The sequence below is a fragment of the Cavia porcellus genome, unplaced genomic scaffold (genome assembly GCF_034190915.1).
Source record: "Cavia porcellus strain 051 isolate PalLab524CR breed Dunkin Hartley unplaced genomic scaffold, mCavPor4.1 scaffold_1, whole genome shotgun sequence".
Taxonomy (NCBI): domain Eukaryota; kingdom Metazoa; phylum Chordata; class Mammalia; order Rodentia; family Caviidae; genus Cavia; species Cavia porcellus.
Genome location: NW_026947484.1, coordinates 140,155,070 through 140,173,998, shown reverse-complemented (window position 1 = coordinate 140,173,998; position 18,929 = coordinate 140,155,070). Strand labels below are relative to the sequence as shown.

General features: G+C 39.5%; 1 protein-coding gene across 3 annotated transcripts; it reads left to right on the top strand.

Annotated features, from left to right (window-relative positions):
* Nucleotides 1–906: 906 nt before the first annotated feature.
* On the top strand, nucleotides 907–17,222 carry Reg4 (regenerating family member 4). 3 transcript variants are annotated; one of them, XM_063256494.1, is made up of 7 exons: nucleotides 962–1,061; nucleotides 3,326–3,498; nucleotides 3,662–3,831; nucleotides 9,101–9,195; nucleotides 10,440–10,577; nucleotides 12,351–12,456; nucleotides 16,708–17,222. In XM_063256494.1, the coding sequence occupies exons 3-7, from the start codon at nucleotides 3,765–3,767 to the stop codon at nucleotides 16,773–16,775; spliced, it is 474 nt and encodes a 157-aa protein (XP_063112564.1). In that variant the 5' UTR covers nucleotides 962–1,061; nucleotides 3,326–3,498; nucleotides 3,662–3,764; the 3' UTR covers nucleotides 16,776–17,222. The 3 variants fall into 3 exon arrangements, with proteins under 3 accessions (XP_063112560.1, XP_003479324.1, XP_063112564.1); XM_063256490.1 differs by lacking the exon at nucleotides 3,326–3,498 and having other exon boundaries at nucleotides 907–1,061; XM_003479276.2 differs by lacking the exon at nucleotides 3,326–3,498 and having other exon boundaries at nucleotides 959–1,061; nucleotides 3,669–3,831.
* The last annotated feature ends 1,707 nt before the right edge of the window (nucleotides 17,223–18,929 follow it).

The following is an 18,929-nucleotide window of genomic DNA, read 5'->3' as shown; positions in this document are numbered from 1 at the left end:
TTCAACATAAGGTCCTTTCTCTTCAAGCAGGTGTTTCACAGCACAATAAAGAGCAAATATAATAACTACAAGTGTTTTACATTCCAAAACCCTGTCCCAGGTGTAAGATGCAAAAGTTTTCACAAAATATATGATTAGGCAAATCCTGTCTACATCCCCCTCCACCCTGATCCTCTTCCTGTAATCTCCATGCTGCTATATAAAGATTTTGAGACCTGAGATAAGAGAAGACAGAAGAGCACAAGTATGAGAATCAGATGTTCTAGAACTTCACTCAATCTTCTCATTGGTTAACTACAAGTGAGGGCATTGATGTAACCCATAGAAAAGTTGTGGTCAAAATAATATAAGGAACAAGTCAAAAAGTCTGCCAAATCCTGAGTAGAATTGGTTTAAATCTTTTCTGGATGTAGACACATCTTACTTGAGATTTAGAAGGCAAGGAAAAGTCACAGATGAGCAATATTATTTAATTTAAAGAAAGTCTCAAGAACCTGAGGCCCCCTGTAGGGGAGACCAGTTTGATGCTTTAAGGAGGAAAGTGTATGTGGACCTCAAGTCAGGCCACAAGGGTCAGAGCCTGTGCCCAGCCTTGACAGTGAGTCCTGTCTGCAAGAATAAGAGGAGCATAATTCTTCAGAATTGAAGCATCTGAGAGAGAGAGATGAGAGAGAGAGAGAGAGAGAGAGAGAGAGAGAGAGAGAGAGAGCAAAAAAAGTGAAGCTGAGGGAGAGGAAGATTGGTTGATAGAAGATTACAGGATATTGATTTCAGTAAGCTGGGATATAAAAGTAAGATTCTGTTTACACACAGGGAGAGGTTCTTTTCCTGGATTCAAAGCACAACTTGCATCTATTCCCAAGCCATCACTTGAAGGTTTTTTTTTTTTTTTTTTTTTTTTTGTAGATAAGACTTATCCTTGGTAATTAACATTATTGCTTCATGGTTTAAACAATGGTTATTGAATCCTGAAGCACAAAGGTATAAGAGTTCCCAACACTGCCCGGGACCACTTGAGACGCTGATGAAGGAGAGGTCTTCAGAGCCTTGCTTCCATCCAGGTAATTCTTCTGCAGCTGGGAGCAGAGAGCTTTCTGTGAACATCTGTTCTCCGTGGCCAGTTAATACCTGGGTCAGAAATTATAAGCTAAAGTTATAATAATGTTACTGATTCTTTTTATCACTGTGTCGTTTGATTTGAATTAGTTATTTTCTTTCTTCTCCTGTGATAAAAAGCAGTGGTCTTGGGTTGAATCATAGATCTGCAGTCTGGTAGCTGTGAAACTCTGGAAAGATTATTTTATGTCAAGGACCGTCAGCTGTGAAATAAGTAAATGATATTATAATGAGCCTCGTTGTGGGGGTGAAACCCGATGAGGTAAGCCTTCCCTGAATGTTTAAAATGAATCTTGGTTAATGGAAAAATCCTATACCTCGCTTTTCCCAGATAACATGACAAATGATTTATACCTATTTACATTTTAAAAGGTTTTAAAAATTAAAAATACCACATTAGTTTTGGAAGGAAAGTTCAGCAAAGCAGTGCAGTGTTCAGGCAATGATTAAAAGTAAAAGAGGGGTTTGGAGGCACCACAGCTCCGCACCTCCACTCTGTTCTCTCCTTTGTTATTACTGAAAAGTGCTCAGATGCACTCCAGAGTAGATTTTCCAAGAGAATTTGCTTTTCAAATATTAAATCGCACCGTTTCCCCTAAACTCCTGTTATTTGAGAGTTAGACCATGTAATCCTGATTTTTAATCATAAGGCATGGTCAAATCAGAAGTCAATGAATTGATCATTGAAGTAATTATTTGACAAGAAAATCTAGAACCTAATTCAATGCTTATACTAAAATAAATCTCAGATAGATAAAACAGACGGGAATATAGGTAAATATATATATATATATATATATATATATATATATATATATATTTTTTTTTTTTTTTGGTCTTTTTCCTTTTTATCGGTACCAGGGATCAAACTCACAACTGCCTGCTTGCAAGGCAGGTGCTTATGCCGCTGAGCTAAATCCCCAGCCCCTATAGGTGAATATTTTAACCTTTTGCAACAGTGGTGGTTAGTCCTTCTGAAATAAATTTCAAAAATTATGAGATCATATGTGCAACCATGTAATTTTTGAAAATTTCAGAATGTTAAAAAATATACTATGAATAAGAGAAAAATAGAAACTGAGAAATACTAGTACAAGACATAACTTATAAAAGGTCTCATAAATCATTTAGAAAAAATGAAGCAGAAAAATGTGCAAAGCTGAAAAGCGAAAATTCACAAAAAAATGAAAGACTAGTGAATTTGTTCAACTTCATTAGTAATTTTAAGATACTAACAAAATACTAATGTTCTTCTTTAACCTATCACAGCAGAAAAAAAAAAAAAAAAAGACCGAAGACAAAATTAGGCATGCACGGGGTGCTTGGAGAAAGTAGTACTCCTTAACAGTTTTAATGTTTGATAAAGTCTTTCAGAAAGTATTTTAGCAAAGGGCTTAAAAAGTACAGCCTGTCATTTCTGTGACTATAACCCTGTGTAAGTGAATTTATACAAAAGAGAGAATCAAATTTGCATTAAGAAATGTGAATGCAACAAAGTTTATTACAATCTGTTTCTGACTACAAAACTACTTTACAATATGATCTTTTTTTTTTTTTAAATCAGTACTAGGGATCAAATTCACAACTGCATCCTTGCAAGGCAGGTGCTTATGTCACTGAGCTAAATCCCCAGCCCCTACAAAACAATATGAAAGCAATAATTTATACAAATTGTGCACTAGACATACGTAGACAGCTGCCCGCAGGCTGTCCACTGCATTACCTGAGGTTGATAATTGGTGGATTTACTACTTGGTTTCTAATTATGTGTGGTGGGTTTATTTCTTATTTTCTAATTTTGAATTGGTCTTTTGATAGTCCATGTTTTATAATGAGGAAAAGATAATAAAGCTATTTTTTAAGGAAAGGGAGACATTGTGCTGGACACTATTGGAAATGGGGAGAGAGGAGGAGAGACAGCTACACTCTTAAACCAAAGAAGGGAGCTTCAGAAAGATGGAAGAGCTGAGGGTTCTTTGTTCTCCGATATTACAAGGTTATTTTCCAAAAAAGGGAAAATGTGCTATCAACTAAGTATAATGTGCTGACATCAAGTCTGGCTGTAGCTGGTGACAGCGAGAAAACAAGTTCACCCCCATTCAAATCAGTTTCTAATCTGTGAAATGTGAGCCTTAGGCTATGTATTCACTCTGAATGACATTAAAAAATTCAATGTTAAAGCCTCTTGATTTGACTTTCTTCACTTCAGAAAGTCCATCACAACCTGATCCAGGAGGAAGCTAAGCCTGGTGACTTCACTGGGTCTCCTGAAAACACCAGAGCTGGCTGGCTTCTAGTTTAGAAATGTATGTGTCCATTCAGACTATTAAACTGTTGAGCGTGCTGTAGTAACCTCTCTGGTCTGGTCCAGTGGATTTTCAGGTGAGAATAAAACTGTGTAAATTAAATTTTGTTAATATTTACATTAAACTTAATATTCTCTTCGCTGTAAGATCTGGATATAGCCAGAAAACATTTTTTTTTCTCCCTGTGTAATTTTGTGTCTAAATTTCTGGGTCCTTCTCAGTAATGTAGATATATTCAGATTACAGGTCCAGGAGAAACCAGAAGTTTCAAAGACAAAATTAACAAGGACTCAGCTCCTTGGAGCCAAGGCGTCTGCAGCGCAGCTTCAGGAGAGCAGGAAGATGGCATCCAAAGGCTGGTGCTTTTTCCTCCTGCTGAGTTGGGTAGCCAGACCTAAAGCCCACGGTGGTGAGTATGTCACCTAGTGGAGATGGAAGCCATGATCAGTGATTGCAAAATCTATGTGACTTTGACTCAGCCAACCCCTCACCAAAAATCCAAAACAAAACAAAGCAAAAAACAACCAAACAATCATATCAACAACAAAAATCCACTATGCACTGCAGGAAATAGGGACTGAAGATGGGAATGAAAGACAGCATAATGTGGTAAAGAGTTCAAAGGTTGTAGAATCAAACAAAAGCCAATGGCACAGAATTGTAAGCCATGCTTACATAATCAATAATATATAAATTATATAATTAATTTTGAAAGTTTACTGCAGTTTAAGCTACTCAACAGTTAGCCAACTGTCAATTAATGATAGATATAACCAAAACATCCAAATATTCAGGCACTATTTTCCTATTTGGGCATGTCAAGAATTCCAGTTTTTCAATTGCGGCCTACTTGGAGAAATGGTCCTGACAGATGTACCAACACTATCAAGTATAGAGCAGCATCCTATCAAAGCGGAAAAGATATAGAATCTCCTGTTGGAAACAGCAGCAGAAGAAAACAAAGCATGCTGAAAACAAATATCCTTGCTTGAGCATTGCTCCTGCTGAGCACAGAGGCTCCTAAGTGATTCAGTGCTGCTTGTAAATTAGCTCTTCTCCCACTGGGAAGTGTCCTTGGCTGAGAGGATGATCCAACAGAAAGACATTCAAGGACAAACAGGTTCTTTGGGCATCAAGTCGATCCCCACATATGAAGACTGTGATCCTTGCAGTAGTGTTCCCTTAGCATATCCTTGTCCTTTGTGCATCTCTGCCCTCAACCTCACACCTACGTGCAACTTACATAGGTCCCTCACACCATGTATGGCTGTTAAGGCTCTGGAAACCTGCTGCTGTTGCTGAAAGATGCAAGACTTGCAAGACTCTGAGAGGCTTCCCAAACCCCTCCTTTAGAACTGCATCCTGAGGCCAGGTGGCCAATGGGTCTCCTGCCCCTGTGGTTCTGAGATGACCTCAGACTTCCTTACAGGGGCTCCACTAATACAATAGGGAATGACAAGCCTCTCTCCCACTCTGAGATTTCACCAACCTCTGGCCAGCACATGCAACATGAACTTTGCATTGCCTCTTTTCAGACAGTTCTTCTTCTCAGCACTGGAGAAAGACATTTTGTTTATTCTCATATCTTGGGAGATCACCTATATAACACAACCTACATATTCTTTGTGCTGAAGCTTATGAAAAAATCAATATGAAATTGTCTGTTGTATCTGTCTGCCCTCAGCCTCATACTTATATCGTCACCAGAAGTACAATTCTTAAGTACAAGAATTTAGAAATTAATTGTTTTTCTTGACAAGACTTGACCCTCAACATTATGACTCTTCTTGGGGCTGGGTATTTAGCTCAGTGACTTAAGCGCCTGCCTGGCGAGTGTGAGGTCATGGATCCCCAGTACCAAAAACAAAACAAAACAAATCTTGCCTCCACAGTGATTTCTTGCTTGACTTATGGCTACCATTCCTGAGCAATGCATGCCATCAGTTCAGGCAGGCACTTAAGGCACTGAGCTAAATCCCCTGGCCATGCCATCAGTTCCATGAGCAAAGAGATGTGGAGCAGTACACTTTCTGGACAACAAAAAACTTCAGGCTAATATTTTAAAAAATATTGCACGTGTTACAGTAAGAATAGTGATGACTTGGTAGATACATTTTTAACTTGGTATTATTTACTATAGTTGGTTCTGTTTTAATCACTGTAAGCTGTGCAGGATGGCACATGCCTATAATCCCAGCACTCAGGGGGCTGAGGCAAGAGGATCATTGTGAGTTCGGGACCAGCCTGGGCTACAAAGTGAGCTCGAGGCCAGCCTGAAGTGCAGAGTAAGACCTTGTCTCAGAAAGTAAAAAAACAAAAAATAAAACCCCCAACCAAACAAACAAAAAATAACACCAACAGCAAAAAAAAAAAAAAAAAAAAAAAAAAAAAAAAAAAACCAAAAAACAAAACAAAACAAAAAAACCAAAAACCACTCTATATGCCTTATTCCAGAAAATTCTTCCAGGTAATCCTATGAAAAAGATGCATATTGTTAGTCCCATTGTAGTACAAAGAAGAAAACTTCAGCTAAAGAAAGTTAAATAATGTTCCCAAGCTTAAACACTGCTAAGTCATGGAGCAGAAGAGCTGTTAGAGTAACAGAGGCCTAAATCAAAGGGCTGAAGCCTCTTGACACTGCATGCATAGTGATGAGGAGCTCCCGCACCCTGAGAGGTGGGGCTGGGACTCCAGGCTTTGGAGAAAGCACTAGGTCCCCCTCCAGAAAAATCTAATTTCCATCTGATGACTTCAGCTGGTCACTTACCTTTCACAGGAAGTTTCTCTACCTGTACAATAGGGATATCCATCTTTAACTCTCAGGGAGTCTGGTAATTAAACAAGGAAACTTGATTAAATCTGATTCGCTCTCCTGGGTTTTAAAAGAAATAGCTTGAGGATGATGATTGAGATGACTAAAAACTACTACATGGAGTCAGATTGTCTGGGCTTAAATATTGTATCCATCCACTTCTTAGCTGTGGGACATGACATATTCTTTTGCATTTGTTTCCTCATCTGGAACAAGGGGGAAACATGGGTACCTACTTCTAAAGGGTTATTATGGAAATGACTGAAATATACGTCATCTTCCAGGAATGATACCTGGTACACAGGAGATGTGTGGAGTGACAGGAGGTGCATAGGGCCCCAGCAGAGCAGCATCGAGTTGCATTTCCAAGAATTTAAGTATCTCCACCAGAGGGTGAACAGTCTCAACTGTAAGACCTGGGCCAAAGTGAGAGGAAACATAGAGAAAGGAGGAAATTGGAAAAGAGGCAGAGACATAGATAGAGTCATAAGAATGACACTTCTAAACACAAAGACAAACAAAAGAGACAGTGGGAAGACAGCAAGAGAGAAGTTGATACAGAGCCAGGAAGAGTGGAGATGCATACACACAGAGGTGAGCAGAGATCTTTAGAGACAGACAAGAAATCCCTCAAAGAAATGGAGTCATACAAAGGGAAAGATGTGGGAGGGGGAGAGATCACTGGTGGTCCAGCCTGAAGCATAATCTCAGGTCTTCTTTGTCCTCAGCTCCTCTGGATTTTGGGTCTTATTACTTATGTTGTCACTGCCTGGAGTCAGGGCAGATGAAGGCTATGGTGGTGAGGGTCTGTCCTGGTGCATTTGCCCAGGGAATGCTGAGTAGAGAATCCACAGGAGCAATTCAGATTGAAGGGCACCGAGAGTACTGGGTGATGTGTGATGACAGGGCTCTTTGTCCTTAGACTTAGGGTCAAAGGTTTGGATTTCTCACTACCCGTACTTTCAGAACATTCTAATGAGTGTTAAATTAGAAATCCTCTTTCCTAATGTCTCTCCAGATGACCCCTTCCTAGAATTTGAGCCCATTTGGAATGGTAATCAATGGTCAGTCTCCTTAAAAAGATCAGTTTTTACTGCAAGAGTAAGAATCTCCTTTCCTTCCTTTCCTTCTGTTAAAATAGCCACTAACTGTTTTTGTTGCTAATTTCTAATTTCTTAGTTTGTGTATTTATAAAATCTAAGATTGGGAGTGCTGTTGGCAGCAACATGAATTTTTAAGCCATAGAACTGGATCTAAAAAACAGCTTTCTTATTCTGCAGTGTGACTTTGGGTAGGTTATTCTTTAGCCTGTTTCCTAACTTTCCTAAATTATTATGACAAAAACATAACATGATAAATCACTTAGCATGGTAAATGACACTAAGTAAATGCCTTCGGTATGGAAGCTGATATACAGCTAGTAAGAGTAGCACTGGCAGAAAGGCTTTCTATTTTAAAATAAAATTATGTTCATTTTTCTAAAAGTAGCAGATAAGACATTTAAATAAGGACATATCTTTGGCACTTGACTTCAGTATATCCTTAGGCACCTCTCAAAATCTTTACTTCAACTTTTTAGCTGCTTTAGTGATTCTCTGTCATCCACAGGTACATGAAAAGGATCTAAATCTATAGTGAGCAACATTTGCTAAATCTGAGTTGGGCCTGCTGCTTAGAAAGAGGTGACAAGGTAGGCATAAGATCAGACTGAGAAAGCTCTTGGTTCTAACGAGCAGGGAGCTTATCTGAACTCAGCGAGGAGTTGAGAATGATTTAGAGGCAAGCGATGAAACAAAAGAAAACAAGTGATGGGGAGAGAGGAATGCTATCATGATGGCTCAGGTCTGTGGACACACTGTGAAAGGAAAGACTCTTGCACCCATCTAAAGTGTGCGAGTGTGGCCACAGTGTCAAGAGTTTGAACTGTTAGCTTGGCATCCCCTTTATCATCTAGCCCCTCTGTACTGGCAGCCTTCCTGCACACACCTTCAGATCCAGTGGCATGGGCCATTCACCAGCTGACTAAGGGGAAGAACAAGCCCTGAATCATGGTTTTGGTTTTTTTTTTTGCTTGTAGGCTCTTCTTATTCCTATCTACCATGGTTTCATGACAAGTCTTTTCTACTTGGCGCAAACTTGTGTTTGTTATTTCTGTGCATCCTTTGCACATTCCTGCCTTCCCTCTGCTGCGCAGCCTGTATCTTTTTCCTAAAGTGTCCCTTCTTGCTACTGATACTCAGCACACTTGTGCTCACATTTCAGCCAACTTTCCATTGAACCTGTTCCATACACCCTGCTAAAAGGACTGCTTCCTCCTACTAATGCTGAAAACTACCAGTTTGTTGCTCTGGGCCACTTTTACGTTGACTTGAATTATGATTGTTTGGCCTTTACTTCTATAATGTTAGATTCTGCCTGATGCTAAGTTTGTCTTCTCAAGTTATGCATTCCAGAACTGGGGACATAACCACAGTTGATTCACCACAGATGGGTTCAGGGTATCTACTGTAAGGTAGACCTGAGCTACAATTCTAGTGAACATGTAACCTCCATAATCCTTCATCGGACAGCAGGACCACTGTGGTATTACAGGTCTGCTGGAATCAGCATCAATTGAAAACCAGTATCCAGAAGCCCCCAGGAAGCTTTGATTATTTCCTTTTTCCCCAAAGCACAAAAACCCTGGTAAAAGGCCTTAGATCTCTTTGAGGAAGGTTGGAGGAAATATTAACAGTGTAAATTTTTGGTAATGCAGCAAGGTCTTTGCTGACCTTCATTCAAAGGTTTTGTATTTCTAGGATGTACACAGTGTGAACATTGATTGTTTTACCACCATAACTTGAAATTGTCTTTTGTTAATGCACAGATATCTGGAGACCCAGCTGTGCTCCTGGATGGTTTTACTACAAATCCAATTGCTATGGATACTTCTGGAGGCCGAGGACCTGGTTTGATGCTGAGGTAAGCAACTGGACCAGTTTGCTGCTGTGTAGCATAAGGTCAACAAGAGCCCCAGAACTCATCTGATACACAGTCAATGGTTCTTTGTTAGCATTCCTAGGAGGACTGCCTTGCTGGTGAAAAGCAGAGAAGAGGGTTGTGTATCCAACTCATTCTGTTTTGTAAGCACTATTGAAGTAGATACTACGTGCCCAAGCTCTATGACTGTCATGACATAAGGATAAATAAGCAACAGCTACTGTCCTACACATCCTAGAGATATGTAGATCAAAGGAGAATGAGGAAATAACAGCTTATGAAAAGAATAATTGAATTCCTCTATAACATATGCTAGAAAGAGAGTAATGTACAGTTAGGCCTGTCGGAGAGGCCTCAGGACTACTTCATAGAAAGTGAAGAAGTCAAACAAATGGGAGGCTCAGTGGGCCACACAACCCATAGATATGTGGCTTCAGTTCACTGAGGCATTGTCTAAGGCATGCAAAGTAGGCAACCCAAAGAAGTAGAGAGTCAATGCTGCTGTCTCTGAATTGTGATTAACAGATGCAACTAATTGGGGGAGCCATGTAAGTGTGATAACCCAGGCCAGGAATAGTGTCAGAACCCTTGTGTATAACTCAATAAAGAAAAAGGAAAAAGTCAAGGATGGAGCATCTACCATGTGATTGCTACTGAGGATTCGAGAAGTGTAAGACAAATGCTAGACTGTGACATTCAAATAGAAAATTTCCATATAGCATGATCATAAATGAGTTTTCCAAGAGCAACTAGCAGAAAAAATCCAGGGAAGCTTGCCCTATATACTGCTTTCGTGAGCTTAGTCCTGAGAAGACAGAGAGAGAGAGAGAGAGAGAGAGAGAGAGAGAGAGAGAGAGAGAGAGAGAGAGAACCAGACAGACAGACAGGGAAAGGGGGAGAGACTAAGCAAAGTCATTTCCAAGACCCTGTAATCAGCTTCAGGTAAAGTAACTTGTGGTCAAGGTCACATACACTAATAGGTAGCAGGCTCAGAACTCCAGGCTCTTCCTCTGACCCTAAATGACTTGCTCTCACCTTGAGCTCCCTCTTTCTCCAAGAGCACACCTTATGGACTGTGTCGCCTTTCATGGTAACAGATATCTCCTGAGGGACCCAAGTTCTAGAGAAGGAGAAACTCTGTTAGCCCATTCTGCTTAGCACACCAGGTTCCAAGGTTGTCCGTTGCAGCCTTGTAGCATCATTAATGGGACCCCTCCTTTGTGCAGATTGAGTGTCAATCATATGGATATGGAACCCATCTGGCATCTGTCCTGAGTCATAAGGAAGCCAGCGTCATATCAAAGTACATAAGTGGCTATCAAAGAAACCAGCCCGTATGGATTGGCCTGCATGATCCACAGCAGGTAACCCCAAATTTGGCTCACAAATGCCCTTTGGCAAGTCCAGGATGAGAGCCCCTTTTTGGGAAATGGCTTCCCAGTTTACTTCAGTGAAGAACATAATTTAAGCTGTATAGACCTTCATTTGAATTAATTTTCTTTAAAATCTTGGGACACAAAATTGCCAACTTTCCAGTCTTCCAGAAACTAAATAATAAATTTGTGTGTGTGTGTGTGTGTGTGTGTGTGTGTGTGAGTGAGTGTAGCCCTGTTATGAGATTCAGATAAATTAAATTCCTATTAGGTCTTGAGTTAAAGTTGAAAGCTTTCAGCTATCTTTTCCCCTCGTGATGTTACTATCTTTATTATCTTTAATTTTTTCCCACTAGGATCTCACTGTATTTCCCATCACTCCCTCACAGGAATGTATATACATGAGGTCTTTGTAAGATGTGCTGGTTGCTGAGGTCTGTAGCTTCTAGATGCTTTGTGGAGCTCGTAGACTAATACAGAGAAGACAGGAGAGGGTCCCAGTGTTTTCTGTACCTTGATAATATTGCTGAAGATACCACAGATTTATACACTATCTGTCATGAATAGTATATTTTAGTGCTTACCCATAAGTATCTTCATAGTTTTGACTTCTTAAAAATACAGCTAAGTTACAATCATCTACCATCATTGTTACAAATATTTTACACAGTTATTTGGCTTTTAATGATATTTATTTGACCATCAGATATTTTACGTTTTTATGTGCTGACATAATCATAACTCTGTCATTCAGAGATAGGAGTGTACATCTATTTCTATAAGATGTTTGTGTAGTTTGATTTTTATATTCTTGACTAAGGCAAATAAATGGCTTGTAAACATTCTAAAGATTTTTCAGTGTCTCTAGTAATCAAAGAGATGCAAATTAAAATGATATAATTTGATTTATCAGATTATGAAACTGTTACTTTGTCATAAGAAGTAACATTTTTAAGGAATGAAGAAATTGTGCCAATTGATGAGGTTATAAAACTCTACAACTGAATTGCTTTTGGAAAGTGCTTTGGCAATGCATATTAATAACATCAAAATATTAATATCTTTTAATCCATTCATTCTACTTCTGTAATTGTAATTGTATCATAAGGAAATAATTTTAAGTACCCAAACTGACTTTTGAACAAAACTGTTCATTAGTATTTTTTATAATAGCGTAAATTAGAAAAATACGTAACTATCAGTAGTATAATTATAAGATAAATCATTATATAATATTACCATTAAAAGAAAGTTTATGCAAAACAAGGTGCAAATTGAGTACACATTTCAGTAATAACAATACTTACTAGTACCTAAAAATGTAACTATTCATAAGCAGTTTATATCAAGCCAGACTTGTTGGGGCAGGCCTGTATCCCGGCATCTGGGAGGCCAAAGCAGGAGCCCTGTGAGTTTGACTCCAGCCTGAGCAATTTAGTGACTTAGTAAGCTCCTCTCTCAAAAGAAAGAGTGGGCCAGGAAAGTAGATCAGGGGTATAGCTCTGGGTTCAATGCCCAGTAATAAAGACAAAAAACAAAAACAAACCCCCAAATTTATACCAGAAATAGACATGCTAAAATATCTATAATTTTTCTGCTTAGTTATTAAATGGAGTGTCTTTTCTAATATTTTTCTTTATTATATCACTACCTTTTCTTAGTTTTTACAGTGAAAATTCCATTTTTAAGGGCTGAAGGACGGTGGTGGTTGTGGTCAGGGTAGCTAATTGATCTGCACAGATCTCTTATTTCCTGCTACCGTAGAAGGAACTATGGCAGTGGCTTGATGGAACCCCATACCTGAAGGGGTTCTTGAATAATGGGACTTCTGGTGAGCACAAGCACTGTGCTGAGATGAGCTACAAAAAAAGTAAGTTCTCATGCCCTCCCTCCCCCTTCTAAATCTCACCTTTTCCCTTGACCCACCAAGAGCAAAAGTAGACATCCTCACACTCTTTCCTCCACTCTGTTATTATGCCAGCAACTCTGTCCTTCTACAGAACAGTGACTTTACTACAGACATCATTTAATAGCCATTGAGCAGCATTAATAAATGATGTGAAAGATTTTATCTATAAAACAAGAACATAGATTGTTAGAGATGAAGAGATAACTTGATGTCAACAATTGTACATTTGATGATATCCCAGCAAGAATAAAATACCATCCTGGTGACACTGGATTTGTATGCTAGCCAAAAATTGTGCTGGCGCAGGGTCTGATCAGGGACTCAGGAACTGGCTCAGGAGGAGAGAGGGACCACTGACTCCAGTTTACTATTGTCTGAGCTTGTAAGAAAAATAAAGGAGAGAAAACTATTTAACAGCAAGAGGAGATGGGTGCTCCACTGTTGGTGGGAATATAGACTGAGTGCGACTACTGTGGAAATCAGTGTGGAGGTTCCTCAAAAAACTAAGATTAAAATTCCTATTTGACCCAGCTATTCCATTCTGAGTATTTTCTCAGAAGAGTTAACATCATACCAGCGTGCTATATGTGCATTTGTGTTTATAGCAACACAATTTGTAATAGTCAAATCTTGGAAATAACCCAAATGCCCATCAACTGAAGAATGAATGAAAAAAATGTGGTATTTTTATATGATGTAGTACTACTTAGCTATAAAGAAGAATAAACTTGAGGCTTTTAAAGGTAAATGTATACAACTAGAGTCCATAACTCATAAGTGAATAAATCAAACTCACATATGTAAACATCATCTTGTCTCCCTAGTGTAAGGAACTAAAAGAATAAATAAGATACAAAATTTGCAATGGATATTGAAAAAGGGAAAGAAACTACCCAAATGGAAAGAACAGCTGGGATGGGGGAAAGGAAAAAAAGAAGCACAGGAAAAAGAAAATAAATAAATAAATAAGGTAGCTAACATAATTATACTAGTCATTCCCTTTAGTTCATTGAAAAGATCAGTCTGTGTTTAAATTGGTTGATCAATTTTGGATGCTTATATTTTGTATCTGAGCAACTGCTTTGAAGACAACAATGTGTAATATAGTAATCATTGCCAATTTCCTATTACCCTGTTTTGAAATTTGGTATCACTGTTTTTATTTTTTCTCGCTTTAAAATTAAAACAAACAAACAAAAACAAAAGGGACAGGAAGGGCCAACCTTGAGGAAGACCTTCAAGACGAAGAGCTGAAAGGATTTTCACAGGCCAACAGCGAACCACACTGCTGTTGGGAAAGTCGTGTGTCAGTTCAGCTAGGAGGAACACAGCCAGGGCCATTAGATAGAAGTGTGCAAAATGTGGGTGTCTGTCTAGTTCAAGGAAAAGACTGGACAGTTAGCATTGTCTCAATGCTTAACAGGCTACCCTAGAGAGTAGTGAGAAACTTATCACTAGAGTCAATCCAACAAAAGGTAGACATTTTATAGTCATTTTGTTCTGTTTGTTTTTTGCAATACTGAGAATTGAATTAAGGTAGAGACTTTGCACTGAACTACATTTCCCAGGTCTTTTTAAAAACTTTTTACTTTTCAAAGCCAGTCTGACTACATAGCCCTATCTCAAAAGCCAAAAATAAATAAACAAACAATTAATTAAAAATAAAAGAAAATAAATGAGAAAATCATTTTCCTTTTTAAGATGGTCTTGTAAGCTGCTGAATCATCCAAGTTGGGCATGGATTTGTGACCCTCCCACTTCAATCTCCCATAGTGCTGAGATTATAGGTGTGCAACACCATGCCAAGCTGACATTGCAGTATTTTTTTATTATTAGTTGAAGCATTTAAAGTGTTTGAAGACACTATAACACAACAAGACTAAAAGAAATATTTTAAAAATACAAATTCCAGGGATTCACTTCAGACCTCCAATGTAAGAGTCTGTGGGCAAAAAGCAGATCAGCTTTCAGGAAGCAGCAGCCTGGGTGCCTCCCAAAGCCTCTCCTATCCCAGTGATTCCAAGGTTTCCAGTGGACAGGGTTCTCAGAAAAGAGCCCTTTCCCTGTCAGTTCATGAGCAGATCAGCACAGTGATTATGGTGAAGGAGTTTCAGTTGTGTTGATTGAAACCAGATGCCTAACAGTTCCTTGAGAGCCCAACTCTTCCCTGCCTTTATTCACCAGCTCACAGTTATTAGAATGTGGGCTCTCAAGGCAGAAAAACATCAGAAAGGAATCAAGTCTTAGAGACAAACTAGAGTAGGGTAGAGTTTAATGGAAACTTATCCTTGGCCCCATCAATGTTATCATATATTTGTAGAATGGATTGTTTCTCCAGAGTGTTGCAAAGAGGGTCTGGGATGATTTTTCCAAGTTGAGCTCTAACAAAGTTCTTGCTAATTTTTTTTTAAATTCAAAAGGTCTAATATTTTTACCTCAAGGTAAAGTCCTACATGAACTTGTCTCTATGCCACAGGGCTTGTTGCCTTTTAATTCCTATTAAAAAGCCTTTTACTCTATGTGTTTTTCTCCTACCCTCTAGAATTCTACCGTACATTGCAATGTAACTTTTAGGATTCATGGTGTTTTGTGACTTACCACTGGTTCACTTTGGAACATTTAATAATAAATGAAGTTTGGCAGTGTAAGAAGAAATGTCATGCTCAATCTAGTTTGTGGCAGAATTTCCAACTTATCTCCCTACCTGAGCTGTGTGGCCATCTGTAGATTTTTTTTACTTCTCTGTGTCTTAGATGCCTCTCTATGAAAAGAGAGAAATGACTATTTCAGTCATCCTTATCCACGTGAAAAGCTTCCACCAGTGCCAGCGAGGTATCAGGGAGGAGTAGAGTGAGCACTGGTCTGTGTGGTTGCCTTGGGGCAAACTGGCCTTGTTCTGGTTTGCTCTGTGGATGGAACTTTGAATGGCCCAGCTAGGAGACACTCAGACCCAAACAGTACCCTAATCAGTGATAAGCCAAAGCAGACACAATAAGACTGTCTCTCAAGAAAGGATCCAGAATACAGTAGCAACATTGGGTGTGTTCTCTTGGCTTTCACTCTGTGAAGTAGCAACACGTCTTTAGTTCCCAGTTCATTTACATTGTGTGAATCCAGCTCTGATCAGATCTATCCATGGATCAGAGCATGTGTAGCAACATCCTCTGTGCCTCTTGAGAACTAGAAGGAGGTATATCATTTCCTCTTCCTGGGTATTTCCATACACCTTAGCACACATTAGCCACAGGGCCAAATTTGCAGTTCAAAGCCCAAGCAAACACTCGACTGGGGAAGGACTCTAAGCTCTGCTGTGGACACCCCTGGACAAAAAATTATTCTAAGGAACTTGATTTTGGGAAGAGAAATAGTTTAGCCTTTCCTCAAAAATAGGCCAGTCCTTCCTGGATCAGCCATTCTTTATAAATAGGTGCCCTGTTTGGACATGATTGACTTCAGCTGCTTTGAACTTTGAGCAGGAACTTGTTAAAGCTCAGCTGCGAACTTTAGGAAAGCTCATTCCCCAGGCCCTCCCTGTAACCTGTTTCAAACAAAGAGACTCGCTTGTGTTTAGTAAATTCATGTCAAACCCTGTTTTCCTCCAAAGCATGCTGGAGTGGAGCTTGTACAATTGGACATGATATTTAAATGATTTTTCTTTCTGTTTGTTAAGTTAGAATTTGTGTTATCTGGTTTCTCCAGAGAAATAGAAATAACAGAATGAGGGGGAAAGGGAGGGAATTGATTTTTAAGAATTGACTTATGCATTTGTGGGCTGGCAAGTCTGAAGTCCACAGAGCAGACCAGCAGGCTGGACATTACTAGAAGAGTTGATTTTGCAGTCTTGAGTCCAAAGGCAGACTAGGGGCAGAATCCTTTTTGCTGTAGGGACTTCAGACTTTTCTCTTAAGGCCTCCAACTCATTAGACAAGGTCCATACATATTATAGAAGGTAATCCATTTTATTCAGAGTGTGCTGATGCAAATGTCAACCGTATCTAAAAAATACCTTCACAGTGGGATCTAGAGTTCTAGATAACTAGCAACTGCTAGACATCTATGATACCCAAACAACTGGGTATTGTAACTAGCCAGACTGACACACAACGTAACTATCACTTTATCTTACCCATGACCCCAAGCAAAATAATCAGATAACTCTGGTAAGCTCAGTACTGAACTGAATGATTTCAATATCTGTTTATTTTCTTACAGAGTTTTTAGCTTGGAACAAAAATGACTGCAATAAACTCCAGCACTTCCTGTGCAAATATCAACCATAGAGCAAGAATCAAGATTCTGCTAATCCTTGGGCCACTTTTCCAGAAAGTAAATGCAGCAGAAAGGAATGATGAGGCTTCTGTTTTACTGACTTCTATAGGTTTAGAGAAAATCTCTCAGCATTGGTATGCTAGTGACTTGTGATGTTTTCACCTCACAATTATTTCTACCACATACTTTCCTCCACCTATCCCTGCTGTCTCAAGAAGACTAGAAGTGCATGCCACTGACGAAAAACAGCTGTGTTTTAGCCATAGGCGTAAAGGTGTGAAGGCAGGAAGTAGAAACGCAAGAATGAGTTTCTACTCCTGTCCACTTCTGCACCTTCTGCCTTCTCTCCATTGCTCGCATCCTCCCCCTCAGCTATTTGTCAGCACCTCCTTTGGCCATGGGAATATTCACCAATAGAGTCCCTATTAGACTTACAATAAATAATCATATCCTCTGGAGGTTGCATTGTTTCAATTCAGAAGCAGAAAGGCAAACCAAGACTCAAAAATAACACTCATCTTTCTCCCATTTCTGCTTCCTGTCTCCCTGGACGCAGCCTTTGTTTGAACAGAGGAGAGAGGAGAGAGGAGAGTGACATACTTCCCAGACTCGGAGAATAGTTCAATGAGTGAGGTATTATATAATTGTTAGTATTGCTCCACTTGGGAAAGGAGATGACTATCACAGCTGGTGTAGTATCTGACATGGGGTCCAGAGAATCATTTCTTACTGCCATTAAAAACCTGTATGTCCTTGCTGGGTTCTCTTGGCTTGAGATTTGAGACTCCTTATTGTGTGGCTGCTCCAATAATTGGAGGGTTCCTGTGCCTTCAAACAAATTTGTGTTCCCTCAGGTCATGAAATGCATGACAGAGAAAGAAGAAAAGTAAGGACTTGATGATTATAGAAAGCATTGCTTCAGCCTGACCACATTTCATAGAAAAAAAAGCTACGTGAGAGGAGAGGCCAGGTGGCTGCTGGGCTGAGTTGTGCTGAGTGAATGGCCATTTGGTTCATCACCCATTGTGTGACCAACCAGTCTTTAAACACAGTCTTCCTCCCTAATCTGAGAAGTCTTTTGCCATCTCAGCAGTCTAAGAAAGATTGGCTGTTCAGTTCTGGCTAAAAGAAGGGTTCAGTAAAGAAAGGGAAATGCAGAACAGCTCTTTTGGTGGTCAAAGAGGAAAATGTAAAAAATAATGTACTGCATCTCCCCAAGATTATCAAAAAAAAGATAAATATCTTCAAGATGAGATTTCAGATGTAGTGAAAATGAGTGATGAGGCCTATGAAAATGAGTCATTGTTTTGAAGCCTATAGCCAGTTTCCACAGAATAGCAACCACCAGCTCCTAAGAGGATTCTGAGAAAGTCTGTGCTGGGGGAACAAATGACAGTATCAGATTCCTGGATAGGAATGATAGGTAAACTGAGGCTACCAGATTGACAGGAGCCACAGGGAACCCTGCTGAATAAGTACCAGATTCTATTGTAGAACCTATACAAAGTAAGAGAAAGTGAAGGAAGCATGAATAAGAACTGACAGAATTTTCGGCGCGGAAGGGAACCATCTGATAGAATTTTCAGCGCGGCCAAAAAGATAAGAAGTATGAAATAAAAGAGGCCTTTATTCTAAGAATGTGGAGAAAGACTCCATGATCCTCCCGGATCTGGCATTTTCTCCACCAGACATGTGGTGTGGGGGCATGTAGCTTAGGTTTGGGGTGGTGCCTAAGGGCCATTACCGATGCACTGGTGGTCCATTGGTATTTATTTCATGTCACAGGTAAATTGCCTAGGGGCGGGAAAGGTGACCTCAAGATAGAGCCCTTTGGTTCCATCTCCAAGCTTCCTGCCCACTACAATGTCCCGTCTGGGGCAAAATCCTTTCAAGAACAGCCTCCGAGAATAGCAGTTCTCAATTTTTGTGACTAAGAAATAAATACATGAGAGATAAAGGTCGTCAGAGGCTACACTTCCTTCCCATTTCATTTGTACTTTCAAAGGAAAAAGATGGCAAGGAAGAGATAAATAAAATGAAAATCCAAACAGTAACAGTAGATATGCCAAAAACGTCTATCACCATCTTAACACAATCTTAGTGATGTAATAACAAAACACTTCCTGAAATTGAAAATGCCAGTAATCTGTAGGTATGTGTGCACA